This window comes from Branchiostoma lanceolatum, chromosome 1 (genome assembly GCF_035083965.1).
Source record: "Branchiostoma lanceolatum isolate klBraLanc5 chromosome 1, klBraLanc5.hap2, whole genome shotgun sequence".
Taxonomy (NCBI): domain Eukaryota; kingdom Metazoa; phylum Chordata; class Leptocardii; order Amphioxiformes; family Branchiostomatidae; genus Branchiostoma; species Branchiostoma lanceolatum.
In genome coordinates, this window is record NC_089722.1 from 23,724,355 (window position 1) to 23,743,235 (window position 18,881).

The following is an 18,881-nucleotide window of genomic DNA, read 5'->3' on the forward strand; positions in this document are numbered from 1 at the left end:
GCGCTCACGCTAATCTTAGCTGCACACTCGGGACATGTGAATGTACTATTAAATATTGATTCGTCGCAGGACAATCTACAAGGCGTCCAGGTTAGTAATAGAGCTAAAATGGTGCATCTACAGCGACTGTGAATGGTCGTTTGTACGGCAGAATGGTGGCAACATGCTTGTCCTGTCGTCTGTTCTGAACGTCCATGTTGGTTACCATGGAGACCTCTCAAACAATAGGACGAGGTTAGTTGAAACTCATATGTATTGGCTGTATGTATGGACAGATTTCGTAAGTCCTTCGTATCTACTATTCATACAATCTCATACACTGTATCCACAGGAAGTATACGGTATACGGTATTCGGATGAAAGGAGATGTAGAAATGTCGAGTTTCCGGCCATTTTCCCAACGTAACCTGACCAACGTTCAGAGATATCAAACAGCATTACATACTAAATTTAGTTATTAGTGTTGTCATAACAGCCAAGTGGAACCACGTCATCATAACCTGCTCACCACAAAAACAAGGAAGCTGGACAGCGGTACAGATTGACTACCTGTTGATGTGTAATCTAGTTTAGTACAGGTCCTATCTATGTGCAATTTGATTTGACTCGGCCCTATCTCTTAGAATAATGGAAGTGCCTGTGAGCTAGTGCTGCTGTGTGGTTGTTGTCACAAAAATGAGATAGAAGAAAACCTGTGATGTTTTTGGTTGTTTTCGTCTTGATTGTGTTTATGTACCATTTTCAGGATGTCTGTATAAAGTCGATCACCAGTGGCTAGAACTCATCATGTTACGATGTCCTTGGGCACGAACGAACGGACGCAGCAATGCCAATGGAGGAGTAGTGTGTTAATCAAGTGGCGTGCAGAGCTAAGTACGGTTGTGACGTTAAGTACGGTTCTGACGCTCTTCTGACTGCGTGAAATATTGCGGCGTCACTGGCCCGCACCTCACGTCCGAGCGCACAGAGAGAGAATGATCACACTAGCTGGTGATGTGAAACTGCATATGGAATTCATGCAGTCCATAATAGGCATTTAATCAAGGACGAAACATACTACGCAAACGCGTTTCTCCTTCTTCTCAAGTAACTACCGCCGCCTACACGTACTAGTTACTTCAGCTGCAGGGCACAGGGTCTGACTCAGACTATCGGGCATCTCACTTGCCCTTTTACAACACGACCACTGCTAGCATCTCGCCTCCTCGTCACGATGAACGGCAGCGATGCTCTGGTCTCCCCACCCAACGGCACTGATCAGACCATCTTCACCATCTCCACAGCAGAGAAAGTCGTGGAGATTTCCCTCCTGGCGGTGGTGTTCTTTTTTGCGTTCTGCGGGAACCTGCTGGTGTGGGTGAGCGTCCTGTGGAAGCCCAGTCTGCGCAAGGAGACGGCCAACTACCTCATCCTGAGCCTGAGCGCGGCCGACATGACGGTAGCGGCCTTCAACCTGCCGTTCACGGTGTCCGCCGTGGCCCGGGGAGGCTGGGTGCTGGGGGACGGCGTCTGCACCTTCCTCGGCTTCACCAACATGATCACGTTCGTGGCCTCCGTCATGAACCTGGCCGCCATCGGCGTCAACCGGTTCTGCATCATCGTCCACTACTCCAAGTACCCGACTTACTTCGACAGGAGAGGAACGGCCCTGACCATCACCGGTAAGTGGACGGTAGTTGAATATCTTTGAAATGCGGCGTCCCATTTCCAACCCGGGCCGGCCGGGCTATTTGCGAAAACGAAAAATGAAATAATGCACATCATGGAAATACACTACATATGGCTCTGAGTATTTTTACGTTTTGTGTGTTTTGTTGTCATTTTTATCATATTTCTCGTTCCCACAAGCTGTCGACATGTCCGACCGGGCCCCGATTTGGAAATGGGACCGAAGCATTACTTATTACATACAGTTGCATTATTACTGGCTTTGCTCTCTTATTCACTTTTTACCCCTGTTATAAACATCAGGAAATACACGCTCAGCATTTTCAGCAGTTATATGTCCGGTGTTTAATAATTCTTAGAAATTGGCCGATGTTAGCAGGCCGCCAAGCCCCGTTCAGTGTGATGTGGTAAAAAATGCTCGAATCTCGGTCGATTTTGAAATTTGGCGACCTTCTGGCGAACAAAAAAAAAACGCGAAGCTCATCAACTGTGTGACAGGGACTACAAGACCTGTAGCTGTAAGTTTGAGAACATATGGTCGAAGACGAAGCAACGCTTCCAAAATGTCGACTTCTTTCTCCCTGCACATATTACAGGTAGCCTGATATCCACCCTCCTTCGGCGTTAGTCCGGGCTTACGAACGGTCGCTATTTTTAGAGCGGAGCAAAGCTGAACAAGGACCGTAAACGAAGGTTCTAAAACCGGTTGAATGTCAGGCTTCGTCACAGTTACTTTGGCTTCGCCACTTTTCCTTAACTGCTCTCCACTTTCGTTTTTTTGTGTGCATCATATATACCTTCATTTCTTCTTTATGGACGTTGTCATCCTCATGTTTACTCCCGGTCCGATATAATTATAATTGCTTCCGCATGGTTTTTCATAGCCTGGTCCCAGTCTCTAGGGGTCGGCTTAGGGGTGTTTTACCGGGCCCGTTTCTGATAGCCTTTCTACCTCTGGCTGCCACCCTACTTCCGCTATACCCTACTTCCGCTGCCACCCTACTTTCCCAGCCGCGGTGGCGAGCTAATTTAATCCAAGGCCGTAAACAACACCCCGAGCTGGCTAGGCTGTCTGGGCGGGCGGGGATCACTCACAGTGCCGTAGAGATATCGGGGAGCCATCGAGGGTATGGTTTCCAGGCTAGGTTTTTCATGCAGCAATACATTAAAGGACATTGAAGGTCATTGTCATCTCGCTAAAAGACCGTTGTGAGTTTCTTAAACATTTTTGGACGCTCAATGGTTTCTGAACGGTCTCCCTTCTCTGGAATCCCTACTTTAATGACATGCTTCATACAGCAGGTCGGCCGGATCAGTGGTAGAAGCAATTGGCTACGTACGATGTGACGTAAACTGATTTAATACAACTGCAGGGTGACTGTTGTTACAAATGTGTTCAGACATTGGAAAAGTTTTCTCAATAGTTTTATCTTTCTGTGATCCTCCAGGCGTGTGGGTCCTGTCCATCCTCCTGGCGGCGCCTCCGCTGGTAGGCTGGGCCGAGTACTCCTACCTTCCCGGGCAGTCCATCTGCTTTTGTAACTGGCCGTCCAGTGTGTCCTACACCTTCTTCATGGTGGCCATGTGCTTCGGCGGGCCGAGTTCCTCCATGGCCTTCTGCTACACCAGAATCATCATGGCCGTCCGCGAGAGTCGAAGGAGAGTCCGGCAAGGAAACAAGCAGACATCCTGCCAGGCTACGCCCGTTCGGTCGGCCTTCCTGCGACCCCAGGCATCAGGAAGTACCAACGAAAATAAACAGGGTAGATTTAAATCTTTAACATCAATCAAATCTCAGTCAGAAGATAAAACAGTTCATCTAACGGAAAAGCCTAAACCAAGCTCAAATCTCCTGACAGTTCCTAGAACGCCTAGGCCTGTTTCCAAACACCAGATCAAACACGCTTTCCAAACCAACAATACGGCTGACAACATCACGACTATCTGTAGTTCCTCAACTTCCCATGGCAACCCGCCTGATTCGGCCCAAGCAGCAGAGTCGTCGACCAGTATCTTAAGAAGACACCAGGAGGCTAAGAAAAGAAAGGACCGCGAAGATGACATAAAACTGACAAAATCCTTCGTCGTCGTGATTGCAGTGTTCACGATCTGTTGGTTGCCGTTCTGTGTGACCATGTTCTGGTCGGTGTTTTCCCCCACCCCTGTCCCGCGGCTAGTTGACATGGCCACCCTGATGTTGGGCTACTCCAACAGCTGCTGGAACCCGATCATCTACGGGGTCATGAACAACAAGTTCCGGGCCGTGTTCAAGGAAATTCTGAGAAAAATCTTCCGGTGCAACTGGACGCGATAGTATGTTAAGTTGTTTCAAACGTTGGGTGCAATATGTGAAATTGTTAGTTTCAGCTTCCTCATGTGTAATTGGTCAATTTGGGCATATGGAATATGGTTTAAAATCTGCAAAGCAAATTAGACATGACTTATGTAAAGCTCATACTGAAAGACTAACATTCCTATTCCTACATAAAATGTTAGTCTTTTAGCATGAGCTTAACAGAATTCATGTCTTATTTGCTTTGCAGATTTTAAAGCACATTCTATATGTCCGATGCATCATTTGCAATATTGACCATTTGATTAATGTAAGTATCAAAATTACATAATCTTGCTCAAGAAATTGAGAACTGAAATACCTGATAGGAACGACAGAGTCATCAGAACTGTATTTGATATTTTATTCTGTATAAGTATTACTCCGACTAACACACATCTTACATACAGAACTTTGTAAAACATCACAAGCAAGAATATGTCAAACAATGCATGTCTAGACAGGACCGAACTTCTGAGTTATAAATGCGTGTCAAGATTCAGACATTAATAGACACAGCAACTCTGAGTAGAAATATATATAAACTTTGTTCACGTGCCTGCACGTGTTTCAATCTGCAGAACTTGTACATTGTATATATAAGGTTCTATATTGTCTATGGTTTTAAAAGTGGATAACGTATGCATCTGCCTTTTTTTGTAAACAGAGAATCATTTGTATTTCACATTGATATATTTGAAGCAGTCACATGTATACTCCTGAATATAAGTTTGTAGTGTTTTTTCTGATTAGATGTCGAGTTTTGTCTGATTAAGTGTAAAGAAGTGGTGCCTCAAAAAGTATAGAAGAGTAATCTAGATTAATTACTTTGAAAAATGATACATATACAAAGATACGTCAACGTACTAACATATCAAAGTCTACGGATAGTTAACGATAAATCTTTGTAACCACACAATATTATTGACATACTGTAGGCAAACGTTAAACAGTTAAACGACGATTTTACAGCTAGACATTGATTTCACTTAACATCCAACAAACAAACAAACAAACAAACAAAATAACAATCAATTAGTCGATTTACGATATTTGTGTTTAAGTTACTAACATTTGTAATTTCTGAGGTCATTAATGACTTAACGCCAAGTTTGTCACCACATATTAGATCGCCGACCTTCTACAGATGAACGTAACACGCTCAGCAATTTTACAACTAGACATTCATTTCAATCAATCAACGGATCATCGTTATGCATTTGTAATTATAAGTTATAAACATGGATCATTAAACAATTAAACATTGTCCTTATCGTTGATATTGATAGCCTTCCATTGGTAGGCGCAAACAAATGACTTAATTCCTTCTGGACATTCAGTTCAAGCAACCATACGTAGCTATAACCATAGTTGTAACCATATTGAACTCAATGTATCATTTACACATACAACTTAGTCTTAGCAAGCTAACTCAAATTTTATTGCAATCAATAAATCAATCAATCAATCCACCAATCAATCAATCAAGCAAGCAAGCAACCAAGCATGCAAGCAATGAACCAATCGATTAACTAATATCATTTACCGATATGATTACCATATCAAGAATAAAACATGTATCATGACCTTCAACAGTATTGCTCGTCTTCCACAGATCAATGCTAAACCTCACCAACTTGTAGCAAGACATCAAATATTAATAAATCATATTTTCAATCAATCAATCAATCAACCAATCAATCAATCAATCAACCAACCTATCAATAGAATTGTCTTAAACAAATGAATCTATTCAATTAATCAATATCTTATCATCGTTTAGTCTCCTGGTTAAGGTTGCCAACACGGTTTCAGTGTTGTATGCCAATATCAAAAAATAATTCAACATCGTGATTGTCTCGTATACTCGAAGGGTTTTCACCTCCAATCCTCTATCTTACAAGAAACGTTGGTTAGTGTTTGACACTTCCAGTTCATTCCAATAGACCAGCTAAGGATCACGACTGAGCTCTCTGTCACGAGATTTAACAAACTCACACCGTCGTGACTTCGCTCGCCGGGCCGCGCTCCTGAAGCTGCCGTGAAATTTGCCACAGCCACATGTTGTAGGTGTTGTCCGGGACGGTGGGGACCTGTCTGAAGTAGCCGTGTGAAGGAGGGGGGTGGTGTCCGGAATGACTCCCGCCGCCAGACGCGCTGTCCTCCTGTCTGCCGTGGTGCGTCAGGGAGCGGAGCGCGCGTGCCAGGCCCAACCGGAAGTTGCGCGAGACGAAGGCGTACGCGATGGGGTTGACGCAGCTGTGCAGCAGGGACAGCTGGGTGAAGGCCAGGCGCATGGCGTACACTGCCTGGGTGTACGGGCTCACCAGATCGAACTTCATGGTCAGGTTCAAGGTCAGGACCGGCCCCCAGAAGATGGCGTACAGGACCACCACTGCCACCAGGATTCTGGTAACCTGCAGGGCACGGACAGAATTGGTGAGGTCCTGTACTCGGAAAGTTCGATTGATCAGTTCGTTGGTTACTTAAATATAATCATGTCACATTGGTGTTGTTCATAAGTTAATGATTGCAATATTGACGGAAACGATAATTCTATGATAACACTCCAACAGATCACCATGCATTTAATGCCAAATGTAAGAAAGATTGATAAAGTAGTGATATAAGTTGAAGGGATTGCAGTGCGAATGTCTTTCGGCAGGCGGCGTAATCTCCACGTGCTGGGGTCACTTAGTACTAGAAGATAGACATCCGTATATTTCATGTCAAATTAGCATACGCCATATTTTACCTGGGCCTTTGAAGCTCTCTTCCCTCCCTTTCCCCCAGTCCCGTTCAGGAAGTCACTATTCGCCTTGCTGTCGCCCCGCAGTTTATAGATAGCCCGGATGTGAGAGACCAACATGCCCAGCACCGGGGTCACAAACAACACGACCATCAGGTAGACGGCATAGACCTTGAGAGAGACATATCGGTAATTACGATACTTCCAGGTACATTCAAGAGCATGGTTTGTATGCATAAGCAGCCGGTATGTGCCCTATCCTGTGTGTTAGCATGACCAGCACTTAGGCACAACATATAAATTCGCTGGCACAAAAAATATATTCACCAGGGGTACCGTTAACTATTTCAGTGTTGAAAGTCACGTACAAGCACACTTTCTGCTGCATCTTTTTAAGAATTCCATGCTATTCTTTTGATGAGTTCGCAAGTTCAGCAAAGTTTAATCGAGTTAGACAGAACTCCTATTTACATTTTTTAGTTATTGATTGGAAGCCGAGGATGATACGTATGTGTGGTGATTTCTGTCTAATTATAGTTTGCTGATCAGAGGCAGCGTTGCTAAAGCCCCCGTCACAAATCAAGAAATTAGCTCGGCCGACTTGTCGGCGAGCTCCAAATGGCGATTTTCGGGCGAAGTACGACCGACGTCCTGCCGATTCTACGGGCTTCGGGCGAATTTTCGGAGCTCGGCCGACGTTCGCGTGTCACTGGAAGCTGCGCTTAAATTCAGCGAGGCCTCGGCGACGATTTTTGAACTCGCACAGCTCGTCAACAGTTTGCCCGTAGCTCGCCCGAGCAACGCCCAGCGCTCGGCCAATATTCGGGCGGGCATCCGAGGATTTTAGACCCGATTTTTGATCGGTCGGAGGTCGCCCGAACTCTTCGGCCTCGTGCGAGCCTCGCACGGGCCTTGAACAATAATCGGACGACCGTCGTCAGTGTTCCGGCCGACTCATGAAAAGAAAAGCGTGCTTCGGGCGAGCGTTGTGCAGGTGTTGATGGGAACTTGGACGGGCCTCGGCCGAACTCCTTCTTGTTTATAGATAAAAGGAAACGACAGTTTGGTTTATAACATAAGATGATAAATGATACTGTAATATTAACTAATACTAATTTCAACTTGTCGAAGAATGCTGCCAAACTTTTCTAATGAAAGACAATTCAATGCAAAGTTAAATTTTCATTCAAAAAAAAAATATAAATAAAATGTTGACACCGAAGACAATGCTTCTTGTTTCAATTTGTATATTAATGAACTGGGGCTTGACTTTTGAGGTTTGACTTCACTTCCTGAGTTTTTTCTCCACAAAATGACTAGTTGAAAGTCCACTGAGTCATTATAGATCTATGTTTGTCTGCCGAGGCACGCCCAGGCGTCGGCAGGGCGTCGATAGGCTTGTCAACGGTCGGTCGAAGCTCGGACGGCGTTCGCCCGAGCTTCGGTCGATTTCTATTTGGTGAAAATTTTTGGATCGGGGTTAAACGACTGATCTGTTGACTTTGTGGCTCCTGCACTTGTATTTTGATTGGTCTATAACAAAATTCCTCTTTATGTGATTATTTTCAGTGTGCCCACCTACTTCACTTGTGCCCTACAGATTTGCCACAACTCAGAAAGTAAAGTTGGTCCAAATTTGAGATTGTTACCAGGCCATTTGATCCTGACTTCGTCCGTGTCCAAGAGATGGTACCGTCTTATGTGGGATTTATGATTATTAGCGTTCGACGGACGTCGCCCGAGCTCTGTTCAATTTGTGACGGGGCAGGTTTTCAGTCAAAAATACGGTCGACGCTCGGGCGAATTTGAAATTCGGCGAGCTTCCGGCGATCTACAAAATCGGCCGATGCTCGCATGAATTGTGACGCCGGCTTAAGCACTACACTGTGGCCTATTCATATGCAAATGCAAAAAATGTCCCTACCTGTTGGAATGCTGTTGAGTCCCAGGACATCTGACAGTGGTACACCACCTCCACATCAAACGGCACCTCGTGGGCAATCAGCCTCTGAAGAAGGCAAGACGACAGGTTTTAGACACATACATATACGTTGTTCCGAAAGCTCAATTTGAGGACATAGCAGGGAGTAAAATTAGTATGCCGTCGGATGACTGGAAATGCTTCTTATACTTAACCAGTAAGGGTCAATTTCAAAAACAATTGTGGTGGTAGCGGGCATGTCAAAGCCAATTGTGGTAGTAGTTGGCATCAGGCCAATTCTTTGAAATAGTTAGGATCTTTCTTCGAAGCTTCGACATTTCCTCTCCTCAACCACCACCAAGAGCGCTTTATCTATTCATGTACAGTATTTACTTATAAGAAACCTCACAGCATAAAGTCTTTGAAGTGCTGCCAAGGATCAATGCATCCTTAACAAGACCGACACCTCTTTCTTGCGGGTGTTGTTACAGAATATTGCTGTGGATGCTTTTCAGCACCAAGGAAAGCCCCTGCTCGAACCACGCCTTTGTTGACAGTCCGTCTGGTTCAGCTGGCTTAAAAGCGTGTCTTCTCTACATCTTCTACTCGACTGGAAATCTCGATTTCTAATGTCAAAGGTGTTGCCAGCACTTTGGGGGGCTTTTCGTCAGACCTATGGCATGTGTTGTCAAAACAGTACGTCTGACGAAAACCCCAATGGCGTGGTGAAACCTTTGACATTATCACTAATGGTACACAGTGGAGTGCAAAGAAGACGCAAAGCTTACTGATCTTAAGTGTTTTTCCCGCATCCTTTTGAAAACCCTTTCGTTCCTTCATGAAATAAATGCATTAAGCTTGATTTTCCATGCAGCTTTATGCATACCTTGCCCTGCTGTCACGATTAGGCTAGATACCTCTAAGAGGGAAGGGCACTGATGGCAATCTTGTAGTCGTGACTTACTAGTTAGACGCTTGTTTGTCAGGTTTTTTTTTTTACATCATGTTTTGAGATGTATTAAGGATAAAAAGCCAAAGTCGTCTGCTTATGAAGCTGGAGTGTTACTTTAAGGCGAATGAAGGATGAACATTACAGGTGCAGGCACAGGTGCAAATACAGGTGTAGGTACAGGTACAGGTGCAGATACAGGTGTAGGTACAGGTGCAGATACAGGTGTAGGTACAGGTGCAGGTGCAGCTACAGGTGTAGGTACAGGTGTAGGTACAGGTACAGGTGCAGGTGTAGGTACAGGTGTAGGTACAGGTGCAGATACAGGTGTAGGTACAGGTGTAGGTACAGGTACAGGTGCAGATTCAGGTGCAGCTACAGGTGTAGGTACAGGTGTAGATACAGGTGCAGATACAGGTGTAGGTACAGGTGTAGGTACAGGTGCAGATACAGGTGTAGGTACAGGTGCAGGTACAGGTACAGGTGCAGATACAGGTGTAGGTGCAGATGTAGGTGCAGGTACAGGTACAGGTGCAGATACAGTTGCAGATACAGGTGTAGGTACAGGTGCAGGTACAGGTGCAGATACAGGTGCACGTGCAGGTACAGGTACAGGTGCAGATACAGTTGCAGATACAGGTGTAGGTACAGGTGCAGATACAGGTGCAGATACAGGTGCACGTGCAGATACAGGTGCACGTGCAGGTACAGGTGCAGATATAGGTGCACGTGCAGGTACAGGTGCAGATACAGTTGCAGGTGCAGATGTAGGTGCAGGTACAGATATAGGTGCAGGTACGGGTGCAGATATAGGTAACAGTGCAGGTGCAGATACTTGTGCAGATATAATGTTAGTTGTGGAAATATGGTGCTCTGAACATACCTGTCCGACGAGTTTTGGGACGCTGAGGAGCAATGACGCCACCCACACGGCTGAGATGAGGCGGCGGGTTCGGCTGGTCGTGGCAGAGGACTTGGCCTTCAGGGGCTGGGTGATCACGTGTCGTCTGTGGACCAATCGTAGGCAAGATTAAAAAATAGGTACATACCTAACACATTGCTCTACCTGATTGTAACATGGCATTACGGATGTACTCAAATTAGCTAGTAGAGAATTCTAAGGGTTATTTTACATTTCTATTTTGTAGTTTGTAGCTAGTTGACTGTACGAAAGTCACTGTAGTTTTTTACTGCGTCAACAACGCTTCTGTATATTACTGCTCATTTGTCCATACATTCATTCAAATCGCATATATCAGCTCAACAAGAATGACACATTGTTATATGTTAAATACAAAAATCATATGATTTTGACCAACACTAGCACATCATGCTGCTCAATAACATGCAAGATGAAGAAACCGTTCAATCTAAAGACTTTCAGACACGATTTAATTCTTCAGACAGACTGCTTACTTCATCACAAACAGTGTAACAAACAGTTAGATGTAGTTTGAAACGTTAGTTCAAAAACGTTAAAAAATTAAATGAAAAGAAATCTGTCTTTGCGTTCAGACAAAAGTGTGGACAATAAAGTGATGTGTGACAAATTGGGAACGCCAGACTATTAACGTTTTATCTATTTATTTGATGAATTGGATGCTGCCACGGCTGAAAGTTCAGTTACACAAGTGATATCAATCTCGATAATTGGATTTTCGTCGTAACATCTGATATAATATTGTATCATATATAAATTAGGCTAACCATTTATGGTCTTGCCAGGACAATATATGATGAAATTTGACTTTTCTGGGGACGTTTATTTCTTTAAACTCCTGGGCTTATGTAACGAAAGGGTAGCGACTTTCATGTCTTTCTTTCAAAGATAGGAATTGTTACATGTAAGCATAAGCCTTCTTTGGTAAAATAATACTAGTAAGTACTAAGAACATCGCCTGAGGGAAAATCATATCAAGAAGAGCTCCCGACCAATTCCTTTTAAGCCCAAGTCTTTTTAAATGTACACATGCGGGTATTTACCGACATGACAGGGTGATGAATATTATGGGATGTTCTGACGCAGAATACTCGGAAATCAAAGTGGGCAACAGGAAACGTGCCAGGGGCTAGAACACGATAAAAACCTTTATCTTTTGTTATGGCAAGTCACGAGTGTAGGACACATCCTGCCAGAACCTCGCTTTGAAACGAGACACGCAAATGATTTACCTGTGGCCTTTTCAATTTGCATCATAAAAACGTCTAAACCAGGATTACGATCTACTACATTTTGGTAAATCACACAGCAATCTCACAATACATAATCTATAATGAAAGGACATATTTCTTGGCACAGATAAAATCAAACCAAGTTCTAAATGATAAACGCCGCTTGAACGCCAAATCGAACCACTTAAAGGAGCATTCCACTCCAGAAGCGGGTATTATTTTCTGATAGATTATATTTTAATGATACAAAGGCACCCGACTTTTGGCCAAATTATCTCAGCTGTCTTTTCGACAATAATCATTTTCTAAATCCATGCACCCCCATACAGACCCGCTTATATGTAACAGTTACCTACAGGGCCAACTTCTGTCACAATTTCTCGCTAACGGTAGCAGGACTATCACACATTCAGGAAGATACACAAAACGTTTGAAGACTGTCGCGTCTGTGGACACAGAGATCTTGGTACCTTTGTAAGAAACATTAAACTCTGGCATTGTTGGAAGGGTCCTCGGGGAATTCAAGAACTCGATCGCTATAATGTTCACCCTGCGTTGAGACTTTGACAAAACGAACTGGATACAAGCATAGCGATTTAGTCTCTGATGGATTATAATACCCGCTTCTTGAGTGAAATGCGCTACAGTGATGCAACGTTACGTGTCTAGTGGGCAGGAAAAAAAACACGCACAAAGTGCGGAGAGCAACTCTCTTCGTCTGAAACATTCCCTAGGCGAAGTTAAAGCACTCGTGATCAATATATTTCTACCTTGTGTAGCGCGTTTTCCGTGAGTGGCAAACACATTAAAGACATCGGTCCACCCGGGCTTTCAACAACAAAGCCGCGCTCCATTCAACCAACTCGTGCAGAAACTCGGTGCAATTTAACCTATACACACCCTAATGTACAAGAACCCTGTAGGGGGATGGTGCCGCGACAAATTTTCCTCACAACGTCAATTTCTGCTCGCTGGAGACTTTTTAGTCTGCGATAAAATCTCTGGTGTCGCAGTTTAAGCAATACTACCATATCACCAAGTCTGGGCTCTCGTGTGGATGTTTCCATTAAAGAGAAAGCTTTCTACCGGCTCTTCGTTTATGGAACATGTCCTTGTAAAGGTCATTTCTATATCGAAAAAACATCGTTGAAAGTTTCATACACTTTTTGTTCCTTTGTGATGCCTTCTATTTTATCAATTACGGCCCAGAAACTAATTTGTCCTTCGTAGAAAATTAATATGTCAAGTTCCATGACCTGCACCGTGCTCAGACCTTTCATTAATCTCAAGCTCGAGAAAGAACACGACAGTCATGATAAGGTCATTCCAACATGCAGACAGGAAATATAGACGTCTCTACTGCACAAAACAGGTTCCAATTACATCGTTACATTAGGTAGCACACTGATATGTCTGCAAAAATGTTCATAGTTGAAGAGGTCACCGTGTATACAAGGGAATAACCATCAGAACGCAAGTAAGGTTTAGGAACGAATTTCGAAGAACGTCAATGAACTATGATGATAATGATGACAGGTCTGATGATGATGATGATGATGATGATGATGATGATGATGCTGATGATGATGATGATGATGATGATGATGATGATGATGATGATGATGATGATGATGATGATGATGATGATGATGATGATGATGATGATGACAATCAATCCAGGAATGTCACCAAGTCCGTTAAGTAGTTGAATCTGGGGTGTCATTGTATATTCCAGCAAGACATGTACAATGACCCCAATCACAAAGGTTTGATCAGAGAAAGAGCCGGGAATCTGAAGAAAGCTGTTGCGGCAATAGACCTCAGAAAATCGCTGAGCTGGAAACCATTGCTCACGAGAAATGGGTTAATATTCCCAAATAGCACTGCCAGAAGCTTGTGACAGACGATCGTTCCTGTCTGAGGCAGGCCATACCAGCTTAGGGGGGCTGCACGAAGTACTAATGACAAACCCTCGTGGGGTTGAATAATTTTGCAACCTGCTTTATGCGTGAAAGATCCAATTTTGGATGGTCTATAGAATAAATCTCGACTTTTGCTGTGGTATTACATTGTAATAAACTGTAAATCTGTTCATCACTTATATCAAGTTATACGATTGAATGTTATTCCGCAGTTGTAACATTCCTCATTTTGCCAAAATGCGAAGGGGGTCATTTTTTCATGCAGCTGTATACCTTTAATGACGCGAAAAATAACAATCTATAACACACGCAGACTTGTTATGCCAGCCATTTATGGATATCCATCCAGCCTTCAGGGGGTAAACCTGGTAATGCTAGAAATCTTCACCATTAAGTGCTCTATCAGCCGACCGTGGACTCAGCCAACCCTCTTCTTTCATCGGGGATTGTTCGTCTCAAGCTGTGACGTTAGCAGCCCTCCACCACTTGAAGTTATTGCTTCTATCCTCCATTTCGATATAAAAGACACGCCCAATATCGTCATTAATTTTCCCTCGTACATACGAGTTCACACAGATGGCTACTTTGAAGTTCTGTATTATCAATGGCCGGCTATGTTTGGTTGTGAAGACCATATACGGCTAGAAGTCGTCATTGCAATGTAACTTCAGTACGGTTGCCAAGAGGATGGAATGACTTTAGGGATGTACAACTGAATGTTGAGAACACGTTACCATATTACATTTAATGTATGGATTTAACTCAATACATTTACATTTGATTGAGATCAAAGCCATGAGAAGGGAAAAGGGAACATCTACATGAAAGTGCTTTGAAGAAGATGGCAAACGTGCCAGAAGACATTGGTTCACAATTAGTTAAACACATGAGATCTCTAGAGATGACATCTAAGATAAAAAGGAATGGGGCAGGGGTTGGCCCCTGGAGGCGTAAAGATGGAATAGCTGCTTTTTTTAAGCCACCAGCCGTTGAATAAAGAGAGCCGAGCCGTAATCATGTAACAGAACTCGCCACACTTCATGATAAGAGTAGGGGTATGCCTCAGTGTGTGATGCCAGCAAAACACTATCAGATCAGAACTCACAAGGTAGTCCTCAATAACAGCATTTGGCTGGTTGAAAAGCCAAGAAGAATGTCTCAAATAATCCTCTCTCGTAACATTCAATCAGAGGTAGGCTGGTCTGAATTGAAACCGACTCGCTCCCAAGTCTTTTAGGAAATCAATGGGAAGTTAGGATGCAATAAAGTGAAGAAAATTACCCTTGACGCGGAGTGTAGACTTACATTGATTCTCGACTCCCGGTCGATATACTTAAAGAAAAGCCTCCTCCGTTTGCAGCCTTTCATTATCGGCTCTTTTTCTGGACGAAAATACTTGGTTAAGGTTGAACAACCGCTGGGAATGAACTGAGGTGAATGTCAGAGTGCATACAAAACTTGCTTGACCTTCATGCATGGTCATTATTTTGTCAGTTTTTCTACAGCTAAATAATTAGCTATTTCTCCAACTAGTACTGACCAACACTTGATGTCGTAATTTACACAACTTATTTCTGATACGTTTCCAAGTCACACATTTAGAACATTTCAATGTCATATGATTCAAAGTATTTCAATCACGTATGGTCGTCTGGCGGTTATCCTTGTTTCCCAGCACGAGTGCCCCCTTGTGTCATTTTGAACCCCTCTTTAGACTCCAGTCTGCACCGATCCGAGCTTTCAGCACAGGTAATTTCACGGTACAAACTATAATCATAGATATGCTCATATCGGACCTGTATTTCATGTGCCATTATCAGTCATTCGATACCAGACAGGAAGCGCTGGTCTGGCAGAGATCTATTTTGAGACTTTAGGTAAGATATCCACATGTCTATGCCGCGTGTCTGAACCGACCGGGTCGCGGCCTGTCTACGAACAGTAAGGGCACTGAGAACACACGCGACGTCAATGTATATAAGGGCCCCCTCATACGTATGTTCAAGTGCGTATGAGTTGCGCATTAACATTTTTGTTTGTTCAAGTACAGTTTGCGGGAAAGAAGTTGTTTTCTACTTTGACCCATCCTTGTGCAGCCCAGTTATCGAACCAAAACATTACTTCTTCGGCTGCAAACCTTATCTAAACCCAAAACATGTTAATACGCAACTCATGCGGGCTTGTATATACGCACAAGTGTGACAGGAGCTTAATACATATGCAGTACTGTGTGGCATAATCCACGTGCCGCGTGCTTGAACCAGTCGGTGCACGTGTATACAGTAAGGGCATCGCAAACACACAAGATGTACTTGACATTGTTCCTTTTCATTGACGTATTTTGTACCCAAAGTTCAAGTTAAAGAAAGGGCATGGGTCGTACATGATGAACTTTTCCTGCATTTGAACTTGTGGTTTGCGCGAAGCACAGATCATTTGACGTGCTATAGGACACAGATATTTTCACAGGAACTTAACTCGTGCTCGAAATCCATCATCCAGATGTACTGAAGCTTGAAACAGCCATGTGAAAGCTATGTTATCAATATATATCGCTTTTGTTCCTAGCGGCGTTTGCAGTCAATGACAATCACACAGTCTGATGCATGGCACTAAGCTCAGTGAGGAACTAATTTATAGAGTATTTGATACCCGGAAACGCATTCAATATGTCTAGAATAAAGCTTGGATGTAGGTTTTTAATTTCCTTAACCATAGCTGGTACGGAAATATTTGCTACATCTCCCGACGCCCACACGTTTTATTGCACCGCGGGTATTTCCCAGAAAGGGTACGGGGCGCAAAAGCAGAACTGATAGCATTGCAGACCGCTCCCCGACGTCCTATTGCTTCTCGATTTAATATCAGACGTACTTTGTCTATCTGAAAAGAGGATAACATAAACGCTCAATGCTCCTGCACGCCCGTTTTGTGACACTGCAATGTCGTTTGCAATGACATTTATTACTTATAGAGCATTATTGGTAATAGAGAACCAATGAATGTTTTATAAAGAAAAGAGTTTGAGAATACGTTATATCGCCTCTTGGAAAATCTATTGCACAGCTTAACATTGTGGCGTCTAATCTGCCTAACGGCTTGACGGCAGTAAACCGCGGGTTATGCCCGGCATACGTACATATTTCTCAAGCTCTATGAAGAGAATTCAGGGGGGTTGTTACATGCCAGACCTTGTTTCGGCGGTCGAATAGTGGAAGATTTCAAGGTACTTTCGGTCGAAAATGTGTCCTAAATTATTCATTCTTCTGTGCACTAGAAGACAAACGTTTGTAATTGTTCGCGGATTGTGACAGCAGGCTATTAGGTAGGCATAATTGAAGTGGGGTCTCCTGTGGCGTTGGATTCATTAATTAGGTAGTAGTATTGGCATTTTAGGACATTGCGTGCAGACTTTAAATGTGTACCTTTCCAACCGTAGAAAAAAGAGTAAGACACAGACAGGGAGATCCAATAGTAATTATGAGAAACGCTCCATATAAACTATGACTTAATGAATGTGGCAAGCGTTGTAAAGGTAATGAGATGCAATATCCATTCAGTAAAAGGAACAATGAAGAAAACACAAACAGCGAGGTCTGTCCACGTATAAAATATCAAGAAAATCATGAACTCTTGAGTCATCCTGTCCAAAAACAACATACGCTAGTCATAAGGAACGAGTTCTACACTTACCATCCAAAACAAACAAACAAACAAAAAAACAAATAGATAAAGTACATTACGACACTTAGAACATATTCTCGTCGTAAGGAGCGAGTTCTACACTTACCTCTCCACGGCGATGGCGGTGAGGGTCAGGGCCGAGCAGGTCCTGGTCAGGAGGTGGACGAACGCCACCACCTTACAGGTGAACCAGCCGAGCTGCCAGTCGGACAGGAAGAACTCCACGGTCTCCACGGGGACGAACACCGCCGCCGTCAGCAGGTCTGCCGTGGCCAGGCTCACCAGGTAGAAGTTGATGCCTGTACGGAGGCACCTGTTTCGGCAGACCGAGAAGATGACCAGGGAGTTCCCGATGATCCCGAGTACGAACGTGAGAGCTCCCGAGATGATCACCGGCAGGGAGATTTCGTACATGGTCAGGATACATGCGGCACCACAGAAGCCCTCATCGTCCATGAAGTCTGTGCCGTTCATGGTTAGTTCGTCCCTGCTCAAGTTCATGGAAGAGGCGTTATGGTTAGGAGGGTAGGCGGTCGTGGGAAAGGCAGTAACATGAACTGTCGTCATCATGTCGAATTTTTGTCAGGCCTAACTGCAGTACATGTCTCAGCAAGTAAGTTTTACCAGTCCCGATGTCTTTCTAAGACAGGCCCGGTCCTGTAGTCTGAGGCATCACGGCGATTACGGGAAACAGAGGTCCCTTTTATACACAGATGCGCTGGAGTATGTAGCAACAAACCGTCCAATCAGACGCCACAACGCAAGGTAAGTGTCAGCCTACCAGGACGTCTATTCGCAATTGATCACGTGTTTTACTCTGCGACGAGTTCAAAGTGTGCGGTATCTTAAGTTTTGTATGGCTGATATTGCCAGGTTGTCTTTGTTTTTGACCGGTACCCGTAAGGTTGGACGATCAAGCCGTGGTACTGAAAGTTGTGCTGTTGTTGCCACTTTGGCAACGTAGGATCTTCACCCAGTCAAACCCCTAGCCGCGGTTGGGTCTTGTTTGATAATTACCCTGTCGTCTGAAACCGCTATTTTTATACCCTACGGGGAATCCAGACATAATATGTAATTCATTAATGTCAACAATGTCTAGATCTGTATCTGTATCTATATAGCCGGTATAACCGCCCTTCGGCGTAACACACCAGCTTCGCAGGCATGCGGCGTGGAAGCAGCTGGTTATATTACACCAAACGACCTGACACGTCTAACCTTCGCATATCTAACTGCATGCATTGTTTAAAGCTGTCGCAGATCGCATGAGAAATGTCTGAAGAAACACAAATAGGCTTCAAGCAGTCCTTGTCCTTGTTAGTAAATGTTGCATATATGCATGAGCAACAATAATAAGGTTATTGCAAATTCCTGCCCGAAGGCTAATTGCAAATAACATAGATAAAAGAACAGAGTACAAAATAGGTATCAAAGCGGCTAAACTAGATTATAAAAACGTAATTGTCTATATCTAGAGTGAAGGG

The 18,881-nt window shown here is 43.8% G+C and overlaps 2 protein-coding genes across 2 annotated transcripts; one reads left to right on the forward strand and one right to left on the reverse strand.

The window, feature by feature from the left end:
* The first annotated feature begins 705 nt into the window (after window positions 1-705).
* On the forward strand, window positions 706-4,058 carry LOC136448232 (tyramine receptor Ser-2-like). The gene is made up of 2 exons (XM_066447564.1): window positions 706-1,661; window positions 3,054-4,058. Exons 1-2 carry the CDS (start codon window positions 1,214-1,216, stop codon window positions 3,980-3,982), a joined length of 1,377 nt encoding a protein of 458 aa, XP_066303661.1. The 5' UTR covers window positions 706-1,213; the 3' UTR covers window positions 3,983-4,058.
* A 1,936-nt stretch (window positions 4,059-5,994) lies between these two features.
* Window positions 5,995-17,964, reverse strand: LOC136448286 (QRFP-like peptide receptor). The gene is made up of 5 exons (XM_066447697.1): window positions 17,504-17,964; window positions 10,503-10,626; window positions 8,674-8,757; window positions 6,756-6,920; window positions 5,995-6,417 (listed from the first exon to the last, which is right to left on the reverse strand). Exons 1-5 carry the CDS (start codon window positions 17,962-17,964, stop codon window positions 5,995-5,997), a joined length of 1,257 nt encoding a protein of 418 aa, XP_066303794.1.
* Window positions 17,965-18,881: the final 917 nt, after the last annotated feature.